Here is a 24,966-nt window from a genome sequence, read left to right as displayed (position 1 = left end):
TCCTGTTCAATTCGTTTTTTACGGTTTATTGAAAAAAAATTACCTGCCGAGTAAATTCAAAAATGCAATATTTCACCGTCATAATAGCAATTTCCTTGTTTTACCTGCATTCATTATGTAATATTCTATTGCTGAATTTTTTACCTCAGAGCGATCTCAATTTTGATTAAAATTGAGATCGCTCTTTACCCTATTTGTAGGTATAAAAATACACTTTGTGTAAAGTACAAGATGTGTTTAATGGGTCAAACACAGTAAAATGGTTCCGAAATCAATTTTCAACTGCCAAAGTACAACTTAAATTTGTAAACAAGAGATGCTTCTCATATATGTACACGAAACCACACGGACCACAATCTTCGGGGATCGTCACCAAAGTCACGTACAGACCTGCTACTGTAATGTACTGCCGTACAACGGAACTTTTCTTTTTTCGCCACACCAGCTCGTAAAAGCTCACTTTATTTAGAGTCTGAGTTGTTCCTCATATATCGGCTGATGGAAATCGGCTGATGGAATAAAAAGTTCATTTGGATTTGATTTGTAATGTTTTACAGTTAATATTTTCCTCGCGTTGCTGTGGTGAAAAATATTGTATTTCACTCGTTAAATAATTAATAAGTATTTATATATAACCATAAATTATATAGTATATCGTCGTTTAATACCCATCAACACAAATCTTATTGAGTTTACCGTGAGACTAGGTCGATCTGTGTACAAATTGTTTTTTAATGTACTTATATTAAATTTTACATGCTGAACTAAATTTTTCAAGATAAACAACACATTCAAGGAACGCTCGTTAAATTATTATGCGATGATACTGCATAAAAACTGCATAAAATCCACTGCAACCAGCTAACTAAATTATCCAGAGTCTGATAACTGGCAAATATAGCGCAGTGGAGATTTATGAAACAACCGCCATTGTACGGAAAGTTTTAATTATATCTGACAGAAGAAAGAATAAAAACGTAAACATTTTATAATAGAGTCATAAACAAAGGTCATCATAATTTATATCAATAATCCATTCCAAAATAATCCAATCCTTTAAAGCGCAAATAATAGCCAAGGTAGCGTAATTTGATTGGCCTAAAGTAAGGAATATAATGTGATCAATTGCTCATTTATTTAACTAAATTTTAAAATCATAACTATAATAGACCTCTCATTTTTAATGTAAAATAATTAGGAATTTAATTGTTTAATTTTGATTTTAATTTTAATTTTGATATATTATTATTACATGTTAATTAGTTTTGTGTCGTGGATATTATAATAATTATTAATTATTTTAATGTATGTTTAGTATGTAGGCACTAACTCTTAAATGTAAGTACTTGTAATACTAACAATTTTATGGACCTATGCAGTCTGAAATAAATATATTGAATTGAATTGAATTGAATAAATAAAATATAATATTTTGACCGAAATTCTACCATTGCGTCTCCGTTTAACGAATAACTCGCGGTAAACCTCCAAATAAAGTCACATTTCAAATTAAATCCCACTCTTAATTAATGAGCACCAACATTCTATTTAAATTCAAAATAACGAGAGTAATAATTAAAAACATTAAAGCTGTAAACAGTACCGCGATTACCGCGAAAACTACAGGGGGCCTAATACCGTGAACCACGTTCGACGTGTTGTCTCTCTGTCGCACTTATGTCTGTGTAAATTCGTACGTAAGTGACTGCATTGCTTTTGCAAATGTTAAAGTCAATCTGTAAGTATAATATAGTCAGACCGTAAAAAGTCTGCAGCGATTTTGATAGCCCACGCAGTGCAAGTGTAATTTTAAACGTCAAACTTCTATGAAATTATGACGTATACATAACACTTACACTGCGTGGGCTATCAAATCCGTTGCAGACTTTGTTTGGTGCGACTATATCTAGATTTTAAACAGTTGCAGCAGTAACATCGATAAATATGACATTTGCATGTCAACTGCAATCACTCAATGTCGGCGTAACCAACTTGCGATAAATCATACTGGGTTGAAATTCAAGTTAAATGTTCCGATGGTCATGAAGTTACAGGAAACAAACGATAGCGCCGTCTAAAATACAGGCAGAGACATCTATCGGTGACCATCACTATCACTATAAGTACGGTTGTGTTGCCCGTAATAGGAAAATACTACTCGCGCCACCTGTTGGCGAGTAGCGGTGTTACAATGTATAAATAAATAAATAAATATTATAGGACATTTTTACACAAATTGACTAAGCCCCACGGTAAGCTCAAGAAGGCTTGTGTTGTGGGTACTCAGACAATGATATATGTAATATATAAATACTTAAATAGTTACATAGAAAACAACCATGACTCAGGAACAAATATCTGTATCATCATACAAATATATGCCCTTACCAGGATTCGAACCCGGGACCATCGGCTTCATAGGCAGGGTCACTACCCACTAGGCCAGACTGGTCGTCAAATGTATGTATGTAAATGTATGTTTTTAAAAACAAGTTTCAATTGTTACATTTTAAAACTTTAACTGTTATCCGCGACCACGACCAGTAAAACTTGCGTCTAAACGTCGGAAATTAAGGTAACAAAATAAATTTGCGATAGGCCAGTTAAATTGTTTTCAATTCGTCAACTGAATTAAGTACCAGAATGTTTTATTTTGTGATTAACAGTCATACTTTGCCCTTTAGCATTGTTACCAATACAATAAAATTAATGTTCAACGCCAAAATGAAATCACGCAAACAGAAGATTAATTATTTCTGTTTTGTCGCATTTGTATAAAATACATGTATTTTCTGATGATAAATTACTGAAGTATAAAAACTGATGCTTGAGCACCGGCATTAATTAAATTATTCATAATTTTCATAAAACATTAACGATCTCAGAGTCTGATAACGAATTTATGTGCGTGACAAAAAAGTTGAGTTGACTCTAATGAATTTCCCTACACAGGTATACAGCCGCCGTCAGATATATCGGGGCGCCCAAGGTGTTCAAAAATATTTGAACAAACGGCTCGATTCGGAAAATGAATTCGATATCTACTAGACCTCAACAAGTTACGATATGGATAATTTAAAGATATTTGTAAGATAGATATGTAAAATTTGACGTTTCCGCGATTCTGGAGGTCCTCTTGAACGATTTCGACAAGTTATGACTTAGATATCCAAGTCTCATCTAGTCGATATCTAATGTAAATATAGTTGATCTCTATATCGTCTCTAGATCTTGTCTTGTGATTATCTCGTTTCCCGAATACGCGTGTAAGCCTTTGTCAAGCCTCCCTTTAAAGCACAAAAAATAGCCAAGATAGCGTTATTTGATTGGCCTAAGCGTGCAATATAATGTTGATATTGTTTATTTATTTAACTAATAGAATTCGTCATAAAATTCAACATCATCATCCCCATTACGTAAATGTTCGCGTGAAGACGGCACATAATTTAGGTATATTTCCACTTACTTTTTCTTATAAAAATATTCCAACACCGTAAATCAATAAATTTGCTTCGATTTATGCTCTAAAAAAATAAGTTTTTGGTAAAAGTTTAATTTTTGGTAAGTACAAGGTTTTATCGCTGACTGTACTTTTCTTACGACAGACAACTAATACTCATCGAGACAATTCTAAAAACCCCTAACACAATTAGATTGCGTTGTTTCATCACAGAGTTCCTATGGCCACCTCCTGTCTCCATTATCAGATCAGCTCGATGGTACCATAATATTGCATTGTCATCCGATTTACACATGCATGCAAAATTTCAGCTCAATCGGAAACCAGGAAGTGGATCAAATTTAACTTGCAAGATTTGATTACAGACAGAGAGACAGACAACGGACAGGTGAAGCTAAATAAAAGCTTGTAAAATCAAGTTAAATATCATTATGCAAATATATAATAACAAGTAATAGGTTAATGCGAGTTAATCTAATCTCTGAAGCTCCTAGGTCTTTTAATATTCATCGTTAAACGAGAGGTCTTAATGAAGTGGTACAAGCTACGGCTTATACTTACCTAATGGGAAACTATGCAAAACAGATTAAGCTGTTAGCGAGGCGGGTAGAAGTCTTAAAGTGCATTATACACCTACCAGAGGAGTCAAAGGGTCACTAAACTCCCATATATTTGGTGCTATAAGTCTGTAGAATGTATATATAAATACAATAAATGTATTCAAACTGAACGAGAGCGAGAATAGAATAATTTTTGTCATTAATCTGAAAGGTCAGTCACCGTCGCAGATGGAACTACGATTAAGATGGTGAAGTAGTCAAAATTAACATGCTCTTATTAGTCTTATTACCTAACAACGATTATTAATTCTTAACAAATTAAATACGTATCTCCGTTTTCAATTAGAACGCACGCTTAAGGACATACGTCATAGAAAAAATACATGTCGGACGCCTCGGCCCGGGCACGGCCCGATCTAGCGTGAGTAGCGGTCTAGTTTATTGTACCTACAAATAGAATGGCTCATTCTATTCCAAATTATCAAAATATGTAGATATATTTTTGCTGTATTTATTGTGTTTACTCATGTAATAAAATGTCATATTACGTTTTCAAGTGAAAACACAGATAACTAACTTTACCGGGCAGTGTACCATTAACGGGCAGTTAGCGATTGTCTCAAAACTGACGGTCAATGTCAAACACAACGTTACAGTTAGACACAATTTAAATATAGCTTAAGCCGCGCTGCAAAGTAAAAGTTAAAATGTAAAATGAAAATGTCCACTTATATAAAGGGATATTTTACCGGTGACATCACTAATCATTCTCACTGATCTCTGCCACAAAACAAGTCAAATTTGCCTGAACCCGAAATTCGCACGGGTTAAGTGGGGATGACCATAAACGTCAGAAGTTTATCTCCCAGCAAACGCAAGTGAGTCGAACGCACACGCAAACCATAAAGGCCAGCGCAAACCGGGGAACGCAGCGCAGATCACCGAGGAGGATTTACCCCGCGCAGCGCACATCGGCGAGGTAAAATCCCTCGCGATACCGCGAGCGCCCGCCAGCCCGAGCGCTGGGGCCGGCGCACCAGGGAGCACTTCGGCGCAGGCCAGGGGATGCCGCGGCATGCCGCCGCGTGTACTCTATCACAAGGGACTAGTGTGCACAAGTTCTCCCCCGTCGTCCCGGCGCTACTCCGGCGCACTCGGGAGGGCTCGGCGCATGACGAGGGATGCCGCGGCATGTCGGCGCCTACAGCCGCGGTATCCTCTAGCGTGCTCCTCGATGCCGCGGAGTAACAATCCTCCGTGATGCTCCGAGGTCGGTCTCAAAGCATTTAAATTTATACCTGAAGGTAATTGAAATAGGGAAGAAAATACATTGATAATTTTAAAGTGATCTGCGCTTGCACTCCGCCGGTTTGCGCAGGCCTTAAGCGTAATATGTACGATTCTGTGACTTTAAAATTTGTAGACTCTTCTTCTTCTTATTCTTCTTTGACTAAGGGCCTACTGCAAACACCGAAGTTCACAAATCGCGGGCATTTTTCTCTTTCATCCAATTAAGGCATAATTAGAGTGATAGAGAAAGACTTCGGTGTTCGCAGTAGACCCTCTGGCCTTAGCCGCACAGGTGGTAAAAGGTTCGATGGCCTGACGCTGTTTCCATTGGAGATGAGCTGACTGTGGGACGCTATTTACGTCAGCTCTTCGCCGCTTGCCGGTGCTCGTAGCGCGTAGCTCGCGCTGGCACTAAATGTATTTACACATCCACTGCCAGCGACCCGCTAGGCGGGTTCTCAGTTCGTAAGCGCTTTTCGCTACATACGGGTTTTCCCATGTTATCAGCTACACTCGTAAAGCCTAGCTCGCACTGAGTCTCTAAGGCCGACTTGCACCATTCCACTAACTCAGGGTTAAGCGGTTAAACTGTTAACCCGGTGTCAAATTGTACTGGTAACCATGGTAACTCCAGGTTTAACCGCTTTACCCTGGGTTAGTGGAATGGTGCAAGTCGGCCTAAATGTGTTACCTAACGCGCTGGCCACGACATTTCGCGACTGGCTTCGGCTAAGGCGACAATCATAGGTGGAAACGAAAGGTCCGATTGCTGTGACTCGCTATCACCCGCCTTAGCCGAAGCCAGTCGCGCAATGTCGTGGCCAGCGCGTAATACGAATAGACTAAACGCTCGACTCGCCTCCACGTGGGAAAGCTTACACACACCAACTGTCATTACAGACTTAATCAAACAATTTGCAGGCTCGTAAAAACTTATCCAATCTCGACAAGCACCCAACTATAAGATTTATTAGTCGTGATGTGTTTAGTGCTGCTACGATAATCATGGAACTTGGGCGAGCTTATGATAGGATTAGTCCATATTTTAGGGCGTTCTATGTAACAAGTTTATCCACTTATCTAACTGTACGAATCAACAAGGAATACAAATAAGCACTCTAACTTCAAGACGGCTTCGTGTTCGGGATCGTGACGTCACGATCACGTAGCGTTTGTAGGTAAGATTTTGCATTACGCATGTACGATTGTCAAAATTTTAGTGTTGTTTCTGAATTTTGTATTGTTATTAATATTTGATCCTCAAAACAAACCGGATTGACCACTAACCATTAAAAAATATTGTTATCTAGCCTTTAAATACAGACAGTTTAAGGATTTTTTTCTTATTAATATTATTAAAACAATGTAATATTTATATCCTACGGCCGAACGGTCATTTTATAAATATTAATAGTTCGTCAGTTACGTAAATTGTACTGTCAATAATAGTCTACCCGTCCCCGTTTTAAATGGTTTTAAATTGATTGCATATAATGATGCCCTTTTAATGATAGGAATTGATTTCATGATCAGTGATCACTGTCAGTTATACTTACTACAGATAAGATATTGATTGTAAGTGATCTCGAGATACGTAACAGCTATTAGTAATTGGAGACCTGACATGAAGCATTGTTCGTCAAATGTGTTTGGTAATCAGTGAGTTCAAATATCAGTAGCAGTGCAGTCCCGGCCGTGAAACGCACGTATGACGCTGACGCCGACTGTCATACATAGGTTACAGATGATTATTGATTACATGATTATTTTCCATCGTTTTTTCACGGAAACGTACGAACGTGTCTTGCTATTGCAGTCAGTCTCGGTTTAAAAAGTACTGAGGTTGACTGTAGTAGCATAACAAATACGAACGTGTCCGAGAAAATACGATAAAGAACAATTTTATTCTGCACTACATCTGTACAATAAAGGCCCTCGAGTTAAGGTGCGTCGATATCGCTGATATGTAAGAGCGATAAAGGTACCATTCCATTTCCAACCGCAGCTGCAATACTGCTCCGACATTACTGCAACGGCCTGAAAGCGTCGGTGTTATTCTCAATTTCCATAGTAAAATTAATGACGGTACCGACTGCACGTAGCATGGTGATTTAAGCGTACTTCCGACTGCAGCTGCACTACTGCTCCGACACGTCGGTGATAGCTACCCTGAGATTTTCTAGATTATACTCAAAAACTGCAGTAAAAAAAAAATATTAACTTTGAAAGGCTTTATCTCGGAAACTATTAGATGTACAGACACAATTCTAGTGTCGTACTGTAGCCAATTTAGTCCACTTTAAAAACGCCCTGAAAAAGTACTACATATTAAAAATTAGTCTTTTGGGGTTATAATCGCCCAAATCTAAAAGAAAACCGAAATTTTCGCGGGTTTTTCGATTCTTGACAAAGTTGCGTTCGGCGTTCGAGGTCACAAACTTGGATTATTCATTGGGCCAACATCATAAATAAGTCTGCAAAAATCAGAACTACCGGATTTGACGCAAAAGAGCCAGGTTACAAAATTGGACTAAGTTACTGGATTAAAGCTTAAGCATTAAAGTAATTCTTTTTAATACTGGAGTCAGTTATGTAACGCTGCCATACATGACCCAAAAAAATTTTATTAAGCTATGAGCTTCATCACATCTGATATTTGAGTAATTCTAAGCATTTCTAGCGTGAAGTGGGGGGGAGGGTGGGGTACAAAGACGGCCGCCATCCGTCATCTTTAAAAAAAATCTACTCTGATCCTGGTGGGTACTAGGGCAAGTTTGGTATCATTTTCGTATAAACCAAAGACGTAGAATTCATTGCTGATATTTGTTTTTTCAATTTCATAGTAATTTTACAAGAAAAACGTAAAAAGGTTAAAAATTTGGTTGGAGATTTTTGCTACGCGGAGCCGAAACTACAAAAGATAGAAAGTTGAAATTTGCACACTAGATTACATTTATAAAGTGTACAAGAGATAAGAAGCGATTTTGAGAAATTCAACCCCTAAGGGGGTTAAAAAGGGGATGAAAGTTTGTATGGGGTTCAAGTTTTATTTTAAGCTAGGAATTTGAAACTTCGTAAAACGATATATTATTAAAATACAAGAAAACTAATTTCAGCGTTTTTGAAAATTCATCCCCTAAGGTGGTGAAAAAGGAGTTGAAAGTTTGTATGGATATCAAAAAAATTTTCGAACGCGGGACTTGAATCTTTGTATTTGGGGATATTATTAAAAGACAGGAAAAGTAATTTCAGCGTTTTGTAAAATTCATCCCCTAACAGGGTTAAAAAGGGGTTGAAAGTTTGAATCCATTACAAATCCGAGTAGACACACATTTCTTATTGGCTCCCAGGCTTGAAATGCTTAGAATTACTCAAGGAACATATGTGATGAAGCTCATAGCTTAATAAAAATTTTTTGGGTCAACTTTATAACTGCTTCCGCTATAAGGACGTTATTTGCCATGAAAAATAAGAATAATGAAATGGAGAAGAAATGCCCACTATTGAATTTTGCCAAAGAAATGATACCGAATAAACTACTACAATTATTAAATGATATTACGCAAACCAGATATTCGACCATATTATCCACATGTTGTAATAAAAGTTAATAGAATCCAAAAAAACACCCATTATATCTCTTGGTAAGTAAAAAGGTCTGATTTTAATTGATCACACAATGAAAAGTGATTTTGCAGATTAAACATTTCTCTTATCCGTTTGAGGCATCGCTTAAAGGGATTTAAAAACCGTTATCCCTAATGTCGATCTCTTTACAGTCTCAATCAAGAGTCCTGTTTTAAAAATCGTTCGCTCGGGGTGTTAACGACTTCAATTCCAATCTGCAATAATTCAATCTTTGATTTCACTGTGCTCTTTGAAGTCTACACATACAGTACACACTACAGTAGTACTACTTAAGGTGACAGTCCATTTCCAACGACAGCTGCACTACTGTTCATTTTACTATGGAAATTGACAATGACAGCGACGCGTTCAGTACTAGTAGTGCAGCTGCAGTCAGAAATGGAATGTTACCATTAGGGTAACATTCCATTTCTAACCGCAGCTGCATTACTGTCAATGTACACGCCAGATGACGGTACTGTCAGAATTCCAGGAATGCGTAAATAACCCACACACGTTTGTTGTTAACCATAGTCTTTAATGCACTGATTTTGGTGCTTAATACTAATACAGTAGATTGAATAAATAATTTAGGTCGCGCGTGTGCGCATATTTGCCTAAAGGCATTGCTACAGTGTACGCTATACCTACGCTGTACGATAGCTAGATCGTACATACTGCCACTTATAAAGCAAAAACACCGGGAAGCAACTTAAGAGTATGCAAAATAATAAAAGTTAAGTAAATTAGTAAAAACCATAATGTCAATTTAACAAGGAAGTGCTATAAAGTAGTAATGAGTACGGTAAAAAAAAGGTGAATGCTTATGTTTCTTCATTTAAGTCCCTAAAGCTAACTTTTCTTCTCTGCTGCGGCGTCATTGGGATGTCTGAGAAGGACGTAACTTGCTGTGGCAGCGGTGTGCTCGTCGTCGCAGGAGCGGCAGTAGGAGTCAGTGATATTACTGCTTGCAGTGGGGTGTCAGGTTGAGCAGGCTTCGACTTGCGTTTCAATTTGCAGATAGCAAGCGTAATAGTGATGATTGAAGTAATACCCAATGCAATGTAGATTATGACGTAATGGGTGGTGTCATTTCTGTCAAAGGTATCCAAATTTGCTTCTTTAATGGCCTTTAATTTTTGGCTTATGTCAAGAAATTCTTCGTTATGATCTTCTGTTAAAATAGGAATATCTTTCGGTAAGGATGTTTTCATTACGTCATTGATCGGTGATATTTTCGGAATTTCCATGTACGAGTCTTGTACAAACATTTGACTCTTGTAGTCATGTTGTGAGTGTATGACGAAGGACTTTCCTCTTATAACGCATCCTGAAGGAATCGTGACCAAACCCGAGTCGATCAATTTCTCAGTGGATACGCCGTTATCACATATCACGCGTATCGGGTGCTCTTGACAATAGGAATACAGCCAGGTGTCCTGTGCATGTAACTTGATCCACCTGTCGGCGCATTCCTTGGCGGTCGCTTGGCAATAAGGCTTGTTATTGTTATTTAATAGTAATTGCATGTCACAAATAGATTCACCGACTTTCATTGTGTATACAGGGTGATTTAAAGGACAAAACATTTTATCGTTTTTGTGAGCGCTGCATGCGTGAATGTCAGTTTCTGTCATTGGAATTACGGTGTCTTTCTTGACGTTGATTGCAATGTATGTCGTTGCAGTGGAGATGTAGATGGCGTTGTCTCCGTTTCTGCGTGGAATGTCAATAATAGAGTCTAGCTCGAACTGTTCGCGGTTTAATAATGGTAGTCGTATCTCCATTATTAAGGTCTTTCGAGTCACTTTTACGTGAATATGGAGCAACCCGTATAGGTCTTCAGCGCTGTCAACTGGAATGGTGAGGTCATCCTGTATGTGCCCCGATATCAGCTCTAGCTGTTGTTGGATTTGCACAGGGGGTAATAAATGCACGTTTAATCGGCCATGGTATATGTCAGTGACGGTGTCAACTAGGGTATCTTGAATTCTTCGTAAATTTGAGATGATGACATCCGCCGCTACCATAGATGAAAGTAGCGAGAATGAATTCAATAAACGTAAACTCGTCGAGTGTGCTTGACTCACATCTTCGGTTAGATTATGGACGGTCTTTGCAATTGCGTCAAATTGATTTTTCATAATAATCTCGTTGCGTTTGAGAATGTTGTTGTGGGCTTCTAATATGGATGTCTGGTTCTTGTACAAGTTGAAGATGTGATCTTCTCGCTTCGTAATTGTGTCAATATCCTTTTCATATTTTTCTGCAAATCGATCATCTAGTACGCCAAATAAGGTATTAGCTAAATAGCCGACTCCATTAACTAGACCTCTTCGTTGGCGATTTGTGTTAGGGTGACTTGTCAGCAAATCGTTGTAGTGACGAAGTTCATTTAAGTAACTCGTGTTCGAATTGTGCAATAATTGGAGCGCATGTATAGTCATTGTTGCATTTTGTTTTTATAAGTTGAACGTACTTTTCGATTGAACATATGCTATCCCAATATGTCGTCATGTTGTAAAATGCGACCATCTTCCACTCATCCTGTATGATCCTTATGTCTGCAATTTTGTCAAAATAAAGCGAGTTGTTGGTTTGAAGCTTGTCAATATGGAGTGTCTGGGCAGTAGCCGGTACCACACATGTCATGAGTAGCAATAACATTGATGTTATAAAACATTGTTTATTCCTTCGTGCTCGTTTATGCGTTCTTTGTGGGTCGGAGTCAGATTTCATGTCAGACCCTGAGGGACTGGTTTGTTCCGACTTTTGAATAGGCAACGGAGCTATTTTTACCACGGGTCGTTGGATCTCTCTTCCTTTTGTTTTTAGCGTAACAACACGGCCATATCCATCCTTGCCGTGATGTACGTCTGTCACGCGTCCCATGGCCCACTTCGCGGGTGGTAAATAGTCTTCCTTGATGAGCACGATGTCATCTTTTTCTATGTTTTTTGCAGGTTGTTGCCATTTGTGCCGTTGTTGCAAGTGGTGTAAATATTCTGTTGACCAAGTCTTCCAAAAACTTTGTAACATTCTTTCTGTCATTTGCCACCTTGTTTTGCCACATGTGTTGTCATTGCCGAGTGTAGGTAGAGATAATACTGGCTACTACTTCCAACCAAAAAATGTCCGGGGGTCAGGTAATCTGTATCAGCGTTATCTGTCAGAGCATAAAGTGGCCGTGAATTTAGGCACGATTCAATTTGGTTCAATAAGGTCAAAAATTCTTCATATGTCAATTTTTGGTCTCCCAAGACACGTTTGAGATGGTGCTTAGTCGACTTTACTGCAGCTTCCCAGATTCCTCCTCCACTGGGCCAGGAAGGGGCGTTGAAATGCCATGTCACGCCCATGTCAGCGATGTCGTTCAAAAATTCTTTGTTTATAACTTGCAGAATCTCTTTCTTTTCTTGGTTCAATACTCGGGAAGCTCCGATGAAATTTGTACCCTGGTCGCTATAAACATGCAAGGGTGTTCCCCTCCTGGCGCACATCCTCTTGAAAGCGGCGAGGAATGTGGGTGTGCTCAGGTCAGATGCAAGTTCAAGATGAATTGCCTTCGTGGCGAAGCAAACAAATACTGCAATGTATCCACGGGTTGTTTTTATCCCCCTTCCCTTGTTGGCTTTCAGTTCTACGTGCCCGGTAAAGTCAACCCCCGTGTGGGTAAACGGTCTAGAAGGATTCACTCGTGGTTGTGGCAAATCTCCCATTAATTGCTTTCTGGTAGTAGTGTTAAATCGGTAACATATTACGCAACGGCTCACGTGTTTCTTTACCATGCGTATTCCGCCCAGTACCCAAAACCTCTGTCGAAGAGCAACCAAGGTAAGGGGTGCGGTTCCATGCAGCGTTTGCAGGTGAGCTTGGCTGATACATAATTCTGTCAGCCTTGAGTGTTTTGGCAAAATTATGGGGTGTTTGGCGTTTTCTGTCAAATGTGAATGTTGAAGTCTTCGGCCGACTCTTAATACTCCTTGTTTGTCAAGATAAGGGCGTAGATCAAGCAAATTACTCTTAGTGCCAACGCTCCCTTTTTCCAAAATGTCATTTATATCCCTGTCAAATTCTTGCCGTTGAACTGTTTTTGCAATAATGTTGTAGGCATTTTCAATTTCATTTGTTGTCAAATAGTTAGTGCATATAGGCCTGTTTTGCAGAATGCCTAAGGAGTCATGTTCGCCCGTAGCGGTCTGCGCACACGTCACGCGATGTCGTAGGTTTGTTATGAAACGTGATACGTAACATATGACTCGTACTATGCGAGACAGTGAGCTTTGTTTTTCCAGTAAATCTTCGATAACTGAAGATGTTGTCAGGACGATGCAGGTTGTCTTTTCTTGCTTGGCCTCACATTGGGGGAGTGTAATTTTGTCAATGTTGTCAGGAATGTCACCTTTAATGAAGTCAGGCCCTTCCCACCATAACGCGTGAGATGTCAATTGAGCAGTAGAGATGCCTCGCGTCGCGCAGTCTGCGGCGTTATTCTCCGAACTTACGTGTCTCCAGCATTTGTAGGGCATAATGTCAAGGATTTCGGTTACCCGATTGGCTACGAAGGTTTTCCAGCGTGATGGGTTTCCTTTTAACCATCCCAATGTGACAAGTGAGTCACACCATCCGTAAATAGGTATGGATGCATTTGGCAATGTTTTAAGAATTTTTGCCATTAGTTTAGATAGTAGAACAGCTCCCGAAAGTTCCAGTCTAGGCAATGACAGTGGCTTCTTTTTCGGTGCAAGTTTCGTTTTCGAAGCAATGATTCGTGCCGTAACTTCTCCTTTGTCATTGATGGATTTGAGATAGATGACGCATGCGTAGACCTTTTCAGAAGCGTCGCAAAAGCCATGAACTGCAAGCGCCTGTGTGGTGTCTCCGATCCATCGGGGTATAGTCAATTTGTCAATGTTGAGTAAGTCGTCACGAATTCTGGACCATTCTTGCTGATTGTCTTGTGGCACTTCTTGATCCCAGTCAGTCCCGGTGATCCAAACCTTTTGGAATAATAGCTTAGCTCTGATGGTTACAGGTGAAAGCCATCCGAGAGGGTCAAATATTCGGGATATTTCGGATAGCAATACCCGTTTTGTGCATTTATCCGAGTTCCATTGTTTATCGGCGTAATGAAACGTAAAGGTGTCGGTAAGCGGACTCCATTGTAATCCGAGCGCCTTTGTTGATGTCATGTTTGTAATGTCGATTGTAGATTGATTTATTTTGTCAGGTGATAGGTTAGATAATAGTTGAGGTGTGTTGCTGGCCCATTTTCTTAGGTTCATGCCAGCACCACGGAGCATGTCAATCAGCTGTTGTTGCGTTTCTCGCGCTTCATCAATATTATTGCATCCACTTAGTAGGTCATCAACGTAGAAATCCTTCTGCATGACCTTGGAGGCTAAGGGATATTTGTCAGCGTCATCGATGGCTAGTTGAGCCATAGTTCTTAGTGCGAGGAAAGGGGCGGCTTTCATGCCGTAGGTCAAGGTGCAAAGTTTGAATTCCTTCAGAAGGTCTTGTGGATGATCTCTCCACAGTATCTTTTGCAGGTGTTGCTGATCTTCCTGAATAAGTATGCACCGGTACATTTTTTCACAGTCTGCAGTGTAAACGATTTTGTGGGTTCTCCATCTCAGTAGGAGATCTTGGATATCTTGTTGCAGTTTGGGCCCGCATTCCATCAAGTCATTTAGGCTGTATCCTGAGGATGTGGGGGATGACGCATTAAATACGACACGCAATTTGGTAGTCGAAGAATCCATTTTATGCACCCCATGATGAGCGAGATAGCACGAGGACTCCTGCCGAGTCTTGCGCTCTTCCATGTGGCCCAATTCTAGGTATTCTTCCATGAATTTCTTGTAACTTTCACGTAATTTGGGATTTCTTGTCAAACGTTGTTCTAGATGATGAAATTGGGCGAGAGCCTTTGATTTTGATTGACCCAATTTAGCTTCAAAGTTATCTTTCATAGGCAGCCTAACTTCATATCTTCCGTCAGGCAACCGTCTCGTAGTATTTGAGTATAGTTGTTCGCAATATTGTTCTTGTTCGGTTGCAGTGCTGTCCTGGCCGCTGATTTCTTCCAGCTCCCAGTAGTTGGCGATTGCTCGCAGGTCGTTAATTATGACGTTGCAGTGACGTAATTGTAGAGAGGTAGCGTTTACACCGCCGGAAATGATCCAGCCTAGTAGGGTCTGTTGGGCAATGGGCTGCTGGTCTGTTCCTCTGATGAGACCTCCCATTATAATTCTAGAATAGACCCTTACATCGAGCAAAATGTCAATCGGTTTCGAGATATTGTAATCTGGGTCGGCCAGTTGTAAGTGTTGAATATGTTCATCGTTTTGCTTCTCGAATGAGTTGCTAGGCAGGTTATTGATAAGTTTCGGCAAAATTAGCGCATTGGTATCAAAGGCGAAGTCATCATGAATTGATTTGCAGTCGAGTCTGACCTTCCCTTTGACCTTCCTTGTACTTTTGCCTATTCCTGTAACTGATGCATTTAATTGTTGGCGGGGTAGTCCTAGCCGATGCATAGCATCTTGACTGATCAGTGAAATCTGTGAGCCTTGGTCTAAAAGGCAACGAAGTGTCACATACGCGTTGTCATTCGTTCGTACACGTATTTGAACAGTTGTCAACAAAGATTCGCCATCGTCATCGGCAACGTGATTACTTGACGATTCCCGCTTATATTGCTGACGCTGTTGTTGCTTAGTGGCGGGCGGCGACCTCGATGTTTGTCCGGCGAGTTCATTTACTGCGTCATGTAATAAAGTATTATGCTTTTCATGGCAAATTTTGCATGTTTTTGTAGAATTGCATACATTGCGTTCATGCACATAGAGACAGTTTTTACACATTCCGTGTTTCGCAACTGTTTTTAATTTTTCGTCCGGTGACATCAATTCAAACTTCTTGCATTGGTATAATGGGTGGTTGATATTGCACACTACGCAAACGGCGTTAATATTGAAGTTGAATGAACTTGGCTTGCCGGGCAATGTTCGTTTGTATGCCGGGGAAAATGTATCCTTGGGCTTGAATGTCAATTGTTTAGATGATGATGATCCTGCAGGTTCTCGATCTTTCCTGTTCATAGGTTCCAGTGCGAGGAACTTCGTTTCCAAGAATGCGGTGAATTCATCTAAAGTCGGCAGCTCTCGTGGCGCTTTACAAGACTCCTTGTAGTCAGCTAATGTCAATGGGTCCAACTTTTTAGCCAACAGGTGAACAAGAAGTGGGTCCCAAGTAGTTGTGTCTATGCCAAGGTTGTGTATGGCATGTACACATTCCATAGTTGTGTCATGCAGCTTCTTAATGTCATGAGAAGTTTGCTTGTGGATTGTTGGTTGGTTTAAAAATATCTCTATCTGCCGGGAAAAGAGTAACTGATTATTGTTGTAGCGATGATACAGCAAGTCCCATGCAGTGAGATAGTTGTCAGCAGTCACACTGAGATGCTGAATGAGTCGCAGTGCCTCGCCTTTCAGCTTCCCCTTTAAATGTTGCATTTTTTGTGCTTTTGATAGCACAGGGTTGTCATGGATTGCAGTCCTATACAAATCTATGAATGTAGGCCATTGAGAGTAGTCACCATAGAAGTTAGGTATCTCCATTTGCGGAGTTGATTTGTGTAGATGAGTTGCAGCAGAAATTTTCTGGTTTAGCGCCCTCTTTGTCAATCGATATTTTTTTTCATACACTGAGTATCTTTCTTCGTAATCCTTATCCGAACCCTGGAGCAAGTTGTCAAGTTTCAGATGCAAAGTGTCAATAGTGTCCCATCGAGTTTGAAGATTACGAAGTTCATCCTCCATTTCCCATTTCTCAGATATCTTGTCAATGTCAATATAGTTCAAAACCCTTTGAAAAGCTCTGAAGTTAGTTTTTTGCTCACTAAAAAGCTCATTAATTTTGATAGTTTTCTGCTGCTGTTGAGTATCTGTGGCCTTAGGTGTCGATGGCTCCCCAAAACGGTAATTTGAAAGCATCGTACGAATCTTGTCAGTACGAACCTGCATTTGCTGGTACACATTATCCACAAAATACTCCCCAGTTTGGTCAGCTGCGTCATGAAGCTTCACGTCATTCTTCTCAAATTCTTCCCATAACGTGTCTAATCCGCTAATTCTCGTCCGTAAATATTCCTCGTTTTTCCTGGAATCAGAATCTTTCTTGAAGTTCGCTTCCACCCGCTGAATGGAATCGATGATCTCCCTCTGACGTTGCAATATACGATCGTAATCACCCATGGTTCTTCAAGTAGGTATGACTATGTCAAATGTCAAAATGTCATAAAATGTCAACAGCAATAAAATGTTAAATGCAAAAATGACATAATCGATATTAGCAGAATGTCACATCCAATAGCTTGTCACAGTTTCTTAGTAGGTATCCTTGAAATTCATTGTGCGACGCCACGTCTTCTCAACTAAGTTGGTGAGACCCGCTTGTGGGAGGCCAACCGAGTTGAAACGGTAACCGCACTAACTTTCCCTGAACACCATCACTAAGTTCGAAGGACCAACATGAACACGCCAGATGACGGTACTGTCAGAATTCCAGGAATGCGTAAATAACCCACACACGTTTGTTGTTAACCATAGTCTTTAATGCACTGATTTTGGTGCTTAATACTAATACAGTAGATTGAATAAATAATCTAGGTCGCGCGTGTGCGCATATTTGCCTAAAGGCATTGCTACAGTGTACGCTATACCTACGCTGTACGATAGCTAGATCGTACAGTCAATTTTACTTTGGAAATTGACAATGACAGCGACGCGTTCAGTACCGGTAGTGCAACTGCGGTTAGAAATGGAATGTTACCATTAAGGTTATACTCTAGTCGCAGCAGCAGGAAATTGGCAAAGGCTTTATCAACCTCCTTACCAAAATTACGTAGTTGAACTTTCCGATTGCGGCAACAATGGAACGTGGGGAACAATTTATCATGCAAATTGAGAGCCACATTGCCCATTTCCCGCATTGCGTTGCAATGTTTCAGATGTCAACTGCAACTGCATTACTGTTGCAGGCGCAATCAGAATATAATATTTAAGATCAAAAAGTTCTAGCAATTTAGTTGTATCTAGTAAGTATCTGTGCTTCGTTTTGTACGGAGAATGTTCTCACTTATGAATATTTCCCATTTTAAACGGAGACGGAACAATATTTCCGAGAACGGCACAACTCTATGACAATGTAATGCGTCTCACTTTGAACTGTAATTATTGAATAAACGCATGAATTAAATTGTTCTTTATTTGGTAAGAATTCGTTATTTTATTTATGATATCACCACCAAGGTCACCACTGCGCAATTATTATCAGTTCAGTTCAGTTCAAATAAGGTAAACGTACTGGTGCTTGACGCGGTCCCAGTACATCATGTTGAAACTTAAGTCATTGTCAATAGAAGTAAGAGCAAGGTGTCATCTATTAAGCATTAGTATGTTTACCTACCTTATACTTTATTCATATAAGCCTAGCAACAAGCACTTATCAATTGTAAGTATTACATAATAATGTATATTACCATAATCAGACCAATTTATTGATGTTAATATTGGATTATTATACGGATCAAATTTAATATTAAGAATTTCACAAAAAGATCGTAAAAAATCGTACTTGTCTAGAATGTTTCTAACTAGAATAAAATCTAAATATGTCAAAAAAAATAAGAACGACCCCTGAAACGATAATCATATGCATGCATACAAACTCTATGGTTTTAATACAATAGTAAATATTTACCATCGTGTCATATCAGAATACTTTGTTTGTTATACTTACTTTGTTTGATTTGTTTTGCTACGTGATAATCTTTTGAATAAAGTTGCATCATTGTCTTGAAAAAAAAAGTGACAATCGTAAGAGAATGACGAACGCATTATGTTCTGATGATTTAATTGCAATTTATAATAATCAAAGTCTACATACCTGTATTTTAAGCTAACAAGACAATCCAAGTGAATACAAAGGAAAGGAATGGAGATTTATTTAGATTGTTGTTTTAGATTTAGATATAGATAGTAGACTACTCTTTAACGTAAATTCGTCCACGCAGAAATTATTGAAGACATTTAACCACAAATCCCAAACATTCTTGGATCTCAGCAACATTTAAAGTACTAAGTTTAACTGTCAGTAGCTTCGAGTATTCAACGCCACTACTGCTTTAGCTGATAAAGAAACAGTAAAATCGATCTTGCGTACGCGTATCCGAATATACGTCCGAGTTTATTTTGATAAGCGCATGCAGTCGTGATTTCATTGATGAACCTTAAGGTTTATTAGCAATTCTCAGGCTATTTATTCATGTTCCATATTCGTGAGTATAAGCATGAGTGTGAAAATATCTGTTTGTCACGGTGTCAACTATTTGCCAAGATAGGAGTATATTAACGTTTATAATGATAAAATTAATCACTACTTTCCCAGATTTTTCTTTGTCTAGCCGTAATATACAATAAGTTAATTATTGTGCAACTCAAACTATATCAATATAAAAATAAGAATATAAGTGGAGTTTCTTTGAAGTTTTTGAATCGGTTCGGTGTTATTGCTAGGGAGCGATCTTTGTGATAGCGGTAGAGTAGTGGCGACAATTACATTAGTATATTTAGTTAATATATATTTTCAAACATGGGTGATATAGACAGTACAACAAATGGAAGTGTATGTGAGAAGATCCCTGATGAGAAATGTAACGGCGTCAGTGAAAGTGACAAGACTCCATTCGAAGATGCACTGAAAATAATAGGTAAGAATTATATACTAACAATAGAAATTCTAGCGTCCCATAGTCTACAATGAAATAATTATAAATAATTATTAAATGGTACATAAATATGGTACAGAGTATCTTTCGATTTTAGAATGAAACAATTTTATACTGTTAGTGCTCTAACCCATAATACCCAGTGGGAAGAAAAGTAGGCAAATTTAACGGTATTTAAGTTTGAAACACTTCTAAGCATTTCCTTCTTAACCGACCTTTTAAATTAGCAAGGTACCAAGTTACAGACCTATACGATTTTTTCTTCCAGGCACAGGAACTTACAACTACAGACTTCTGACAATCGTAATCTACTCCTTGTTGGCCGCCACCGCAGAGGTGTTCACAATTGGTGTCGTGACCACGGCCGCGCAGTGCGACCTGGGGCTCGATGTTGAAAAGAAGGGATTGATGAGCTCCATTCCCATTTTAGGTTTCATTTGTTCATGCTAAATAACATAAGTATACGAAATATACACGTCATAATTATTATTAAACCCGAAGGGGGCATAGCAGAAAACTTAATATTATCTAGAACTTAAAAACTAAATTATCCTAATTACAATAAATAACAAATAACAAAAAAATATTTTTCGGATTCCGTATAACAAAAACGGAACCCTTATGATTTCGTAATGTCCATCTGTCTGTCCGTATGTCACAGCCATTTTACTCGGAAACTACAAGATATATTTTAACAAAATTTGGAAAGTAGGTGTATTTTGTAAGCAGCTACTTAGTTCAAATGCAACACAGATTTAGGTGGGTATTAAGGTAGGGAGCACTCCAAAAAAGCAATCCGAAAAAAAATTCTGGTAAAATATGAAAACAATATTTACAGGTGTAGTAGTGAGTGCGCATTTCTGGGGCTTCCTGGCGGATACCCGTGGACGCCGGTTCGCACTCATCATCAGCACTTCTGCTTGTTGCGTCGCGGGGCTGTTGGCTGCGTTCGCCAGCAGCTGGATTTACTTAGCCGTCATCAAGTTCATAGGAGCTATCTTGTAAGTGATTTAGCATCCCATACTCATGTGTTACACATTCTCGATAAGGTGACCAAATAGGTTGTTTAAAAAGCAATTTTTGGGGACAATCTTACACAGATCGACGTAGCCCCAAACGCAAAGCCAAGAACTATGGGTATTGGGTACAGTCAGAATCAAAAGTAGTTTAAAAAGGTTCGAAATCATGTCATATATCGAGCTTCTTTAAATAGATTTTAATAATAAAATAATTTTACTATTCGTGCCCAGAGTCTGCATGTCGAGCTGATCCAAGACTTCCTTCAAGTCGTATATTGGAAGGAAAATAGCTCAAATAACGTAATTTACCAATACTAGAACTACCATGTCTTATCTTTCACAAAACGGTAGCCAAATATGTTTATGAACAATTATTTATTTCATTATAGCGCGTCTGGAACGAATGCACTAGCATTCACTCTTCTCGCAGAAACGACGGGTATGCAAAAAAGACCTCTGTATATCATGTATGCCTCCGCTGGAGTGCTTTCAGTGCAAGGATTAAATGCCCGTACGTATTTTATTTTCTGGTTAATTCGTGTGACCACTTCAAACTATGTTTCTTCATTTTTTTTTATTACAATTTGGTTTTTATTATGGTACTGGTAGTTAAAAGTTTCTGGAGTAGTTACACATAATGTACATACATTCTTTTATAATACTTTCAGTTGTCGCATACCCAATATTAAATATGAGTTCATTCTCATATTACATGCCACTTCTGGGCTACTCTTTTCGTCCTTGGAGGTTGTATCTTTTGACTATTGGATTCATAAGTGGCGTCAACCTGCTACTAATTGTGTTTTTCACATTCGAGAGCCCAAAATTCTACTTTGCCGTCGGGGAACATGAGATGGGATTGAAGATTATGCAGAAATTTTATAAAATGAACACTGGAAATGCTTTGGAAGAGTATCCAGTATGTATGATTCAATATAAAAATGTTAGAAACAGTCTTTAAATAATTTAACTTAATAATGTTAGAAACATTCTTTATTTCATATGAACAGTCCTTATTTGATTGGGAAAGCCGACTCGTGTAACGGGACAAGGCGAGAGTGTAGAAGATTTCCTTAACACTTACTCGTAAATAAGGTCGTCGTACCCAAAAAGGCTCCACGTTTGAATTTCCACCTTGTTTTGCTCCGACCTCGGCCATTATTAGCACCAATCAGCAATAGCGGCTCACGATGATTGCTGCTGATGAAATTAGGAGTTGTTTTAGGCATTTTGCTAGCACTAATAGGTGTGCGTAAGATATCTGATACAACGACCCAAGGTCGTATCAAAATGAGATTAAAACTATATCAAATTGTTAAATAGGTCAACCCCATCTCCATTCTAATCAGTCAATCGATTGCCCCACATTTCTTTCAAACAGTTCCTTAATGATCTGTAATTTGGTATTCATCCTGTTACAAATTCAATGAATTATTTTACTATTTGCAGGTTAAATATGTCGTTTTAAACAAAGACGATTACAAGGCGCGGCAAAGGAATTTCTTCCGCTCCATTTGGGAGCAAACTACGCCGCTGTTCAGCAAAAAACACATCAAGAGCACGGTGCTGATCTTTTTGTGTGGCTTACCCTCGTACTGCGTGTAAGTTTATTATGAGGGTCTACCGCGAACCACGTTCGACGTGTTGCCTCACTTTCACACTTACGTACGAATTTACAAGTGCGACTGAGAGGCAACACGTCGAACGTCGTTCGCGGTAGGCCCTCTGTTCATACTGATGTGTTTAGTTCTAAGTAGTTCATACATTTGCTACTAGTGTTTAGTAACAAATGTTTGAACTCACACTGAACAAATACGTGTAAATAAGTACGTGATGTCTGCATTAGTGAATAATTTCGTGGGAACATATTCGTGGCTAAAAGCAAATTTGGGAAATTCAAATTACCACCAATACCAACATAGGCGTGTCATTTACATTTACTATTAAAACACCGAGAATTTACCGTGTAAATTTGTTTTTACGAATTATCGATATTTTGCAAAGTGGCACATAATTCTTCTAATCTCGAGTCTTAATAGTAAGGTAGGTATAACATTGGGTCTTTAGGTTGTTATTACAGAAATTGCTCTAATCAATTAATAATACTCGTAATCAATATTTATTTTTATCATAACTAAATAATAGGTAGGTAATAATAAAGACGGTTTAAATTTTTTCTCGGGAGAAAACTAAAATTGAAGTAGACCTCGGCCGGCTTTTAAAACTGTGTTGACAATTTTTGTATAGTAACTGGGTCTGGCCGCAAAAATACGAGTACACTGCCACAAAGAGAAAAAGGCATAAAAATTGCTTTGTCTGAATATGCCTGACTGCATTTTTAGATGGATGGTTTGGTTTTGTAAGCCCAACTCTGAAATTTAACTCTATTTTTACAGAGCACCGCCCTTATCCATCTGGTTGCCATTCATCATGAACAGTTTTAGCAAATCAGAAAATAATATACAATTTTGCGATATCTTCCGGATGAAGACAATAACAAATGACAACAGTTCTGTGGTAAGTTTATATTTATTGTTCAAGATGCAAATCCGTAAATGTCTTGCGATTAAGAATTGATTTCCACAAAAGAAACCAATACAATAAAAAAGCCTAAAGCAGTAAACATTGATATACCTACAAACAAAATTTGGTTAGTAGGTATTTCGAAAACAAAAGACGCGATTCCAAATTCTTGTGCATGAAAGTCAATCTATTATTTAACAGAAGATAGAAAAACTTATCTATAATAATGCAACTTTTGAAACAAAAGCATATGGCACGATCGTATTGAATGCTTTCGTATCGTGATAAAACTGATTGAAATATATTTATTTCAGATACCTGAATGTGACGACAGAGTAGCCGACATCACCTACATAACCCTCTCTACATTCGCTGCCTACCTCGTCTTCTGCTCTTTAAGCACCTGCCTCGTCATCAAATACATCGGCAAGAAATGGACCTTTGTGATCAATCACTTCGTCTGCGCAGTATTGTGCGTCATGATCAACTATTTGAACATGCTTGGTGGAGTTGTAGCGTTAGTGGGGCTCTCGGCCAACGTGTCATGTATGGGCATTGTCACTACTTATGCTATTGAACTGTTCCCGACTTACATGAGGTAAGCTATAGTTTGTTTTTTATCACCATCAGTCTTTTAAGTGAAAGAGTTGAAATGAGCTATTTCTGCTAAGCTAAGTACGGGTTGAAGACTTCATTAAAAAAAAAATTGCTATTTGAATTTTATTTGTGGCACTTTCTCCTTTTTATGTTTTTCTGTATATTCTCTTGTATTTTTCTTTTTTGTGTTTGTGCTCACGAATAAAAATATTTCTATTTTATTCTTAAAATAATTTCACTGATATTGTCTTCGAGCTAAGCAATTAAAAATCTTCTAACCATAAATCGATATCCGCAAAAACTAAAATGAGAATGATTACTTTCAGAGCAATGGCGGTGTGTCTCACTATACTCTGCGGGCGCGCCGTGTCGATCGTCTTCTCCAATATTATAGGAGCTCAGTTACAAAATAACTGTTTTAATTTTATATTCATCGTGGCGGGCTTGATTGCGTGTAAGTATATTGGTTATCACTGGTCTAGAATCCGTCTACGCTAAGCATGTGTTTTAGGCAGCTAAAACCAGGCTTGTTTTTTGATGAGTTGCAATTAGTTCGTTATACCGTGGCATAGTCATGGCATGTATAACGTACCTATACCACTTTGAAAGGCATCGATTCACTCTTATTTTATCTGAATAACTCATAATAGTGGTCAATGTTGGTTTTTATGGCTTATCTTTATCGTGAATTGATATATTAGTATATTTAGTATATAATTCGCAGTTCAAATGTAATTTATAGGTAATTATTTTTTACAGTTGGAGGTTTCGTTGGAATTTTCCTCCCATCAGACAGAAAGAAAAAGGAAATGATTAAAGAAGATAAAGAAACTAACAACACTACTTGAATGTATAAAATCCTACCAATATCCATACCGCCGACAGATAATTTGACATACAAAAAGAATTCCTTAAATAAGGATATATTTAAGGAATGCTGCTTTAGATAACATGTTACCGCTTAAGCATGAATCTTTGCTCTTTGCATTTTTAACCAAATATCAGGAACAGTTTAGCAAGTAAATAAATTCACAGTCTGAAAAAAGAGATCTGAAGCTACCTCATTCGTGCTGTGCGGTATCGTAACTAAATAAA

At 38.5% G+C, this 24,966-nt stretch overlaps 1 protein-coding gene and 1 long non-coding RNA gene across 2 annotated transcripts in view; one reads left to right on the top strand and one right to left on the bottom strand.

Annotated features, from left to right (window-relative positions):
• Positions 1 to 3,586: 3,586 nt before the first annotated feature.
• The window catches only part of LOC134666101 (uncharacterized), an 89,297-nt gene continuing 67,917 nt past the window's right edge, over positions 3,587 to 24,966 (bottom strand). Inside the window, exon 2 of the long non-coding RNA XR_010098456.1 lies at positions 3,587 to 3,640. This is a non-coding gene — a long non-coding RNA (uncharacterized LOC134666101). The remainder of the gene's footprint in view (positions 3,641 to 24,966) is intronic.
• On the top strand, positions 19,593 to 24,719 carry LOC134666156 (synaptic vesicle 2-related protein-like). The gene is made up of 9 exons (XM_063523312.1): positions 19,593 to 19,714; positions 20,001 to 20,162; positions 20,571 to 20,733; positions 21,529 to 21,670; positions 22,201 to 22,352; positions 23,148 to 23,268; positions 23,589 to 23,872; positions 24,198 to 24,325; positions 24,631 to 24,719. The coding sequence occupies exons 1-9, from the start codon at positions 19,597 to 19,599 to the stop codon at positions 24,717 to 24,719; spliced, it is 1,359 nt and encodes a 452-aa protein (XP_063379382.1). The 5' UTR covers positions 19,593 to 19,596.

The sequence above is a fragment of the Cydia fagiglandana genome, chromosome 7 (genome assembly GCF_963556715.1).
Source record: "Cydia fagiglandana chromosome 7, ilCydFagi1.1, whole genome shotgun sequence".
NCBI classification, from domain to species: domain Eukaryota; kingdom Metazoa; phylum Arthropoda; class Insecta; order Lepidoptera; family Tortricidae; genus Cydia; species Cydia fagiglandana.
The sequence above is the reverse complement of the archived record's forward strand: the minus strand, read 5'-3'. Positions and strand labels throughout refer to the sequence as shown.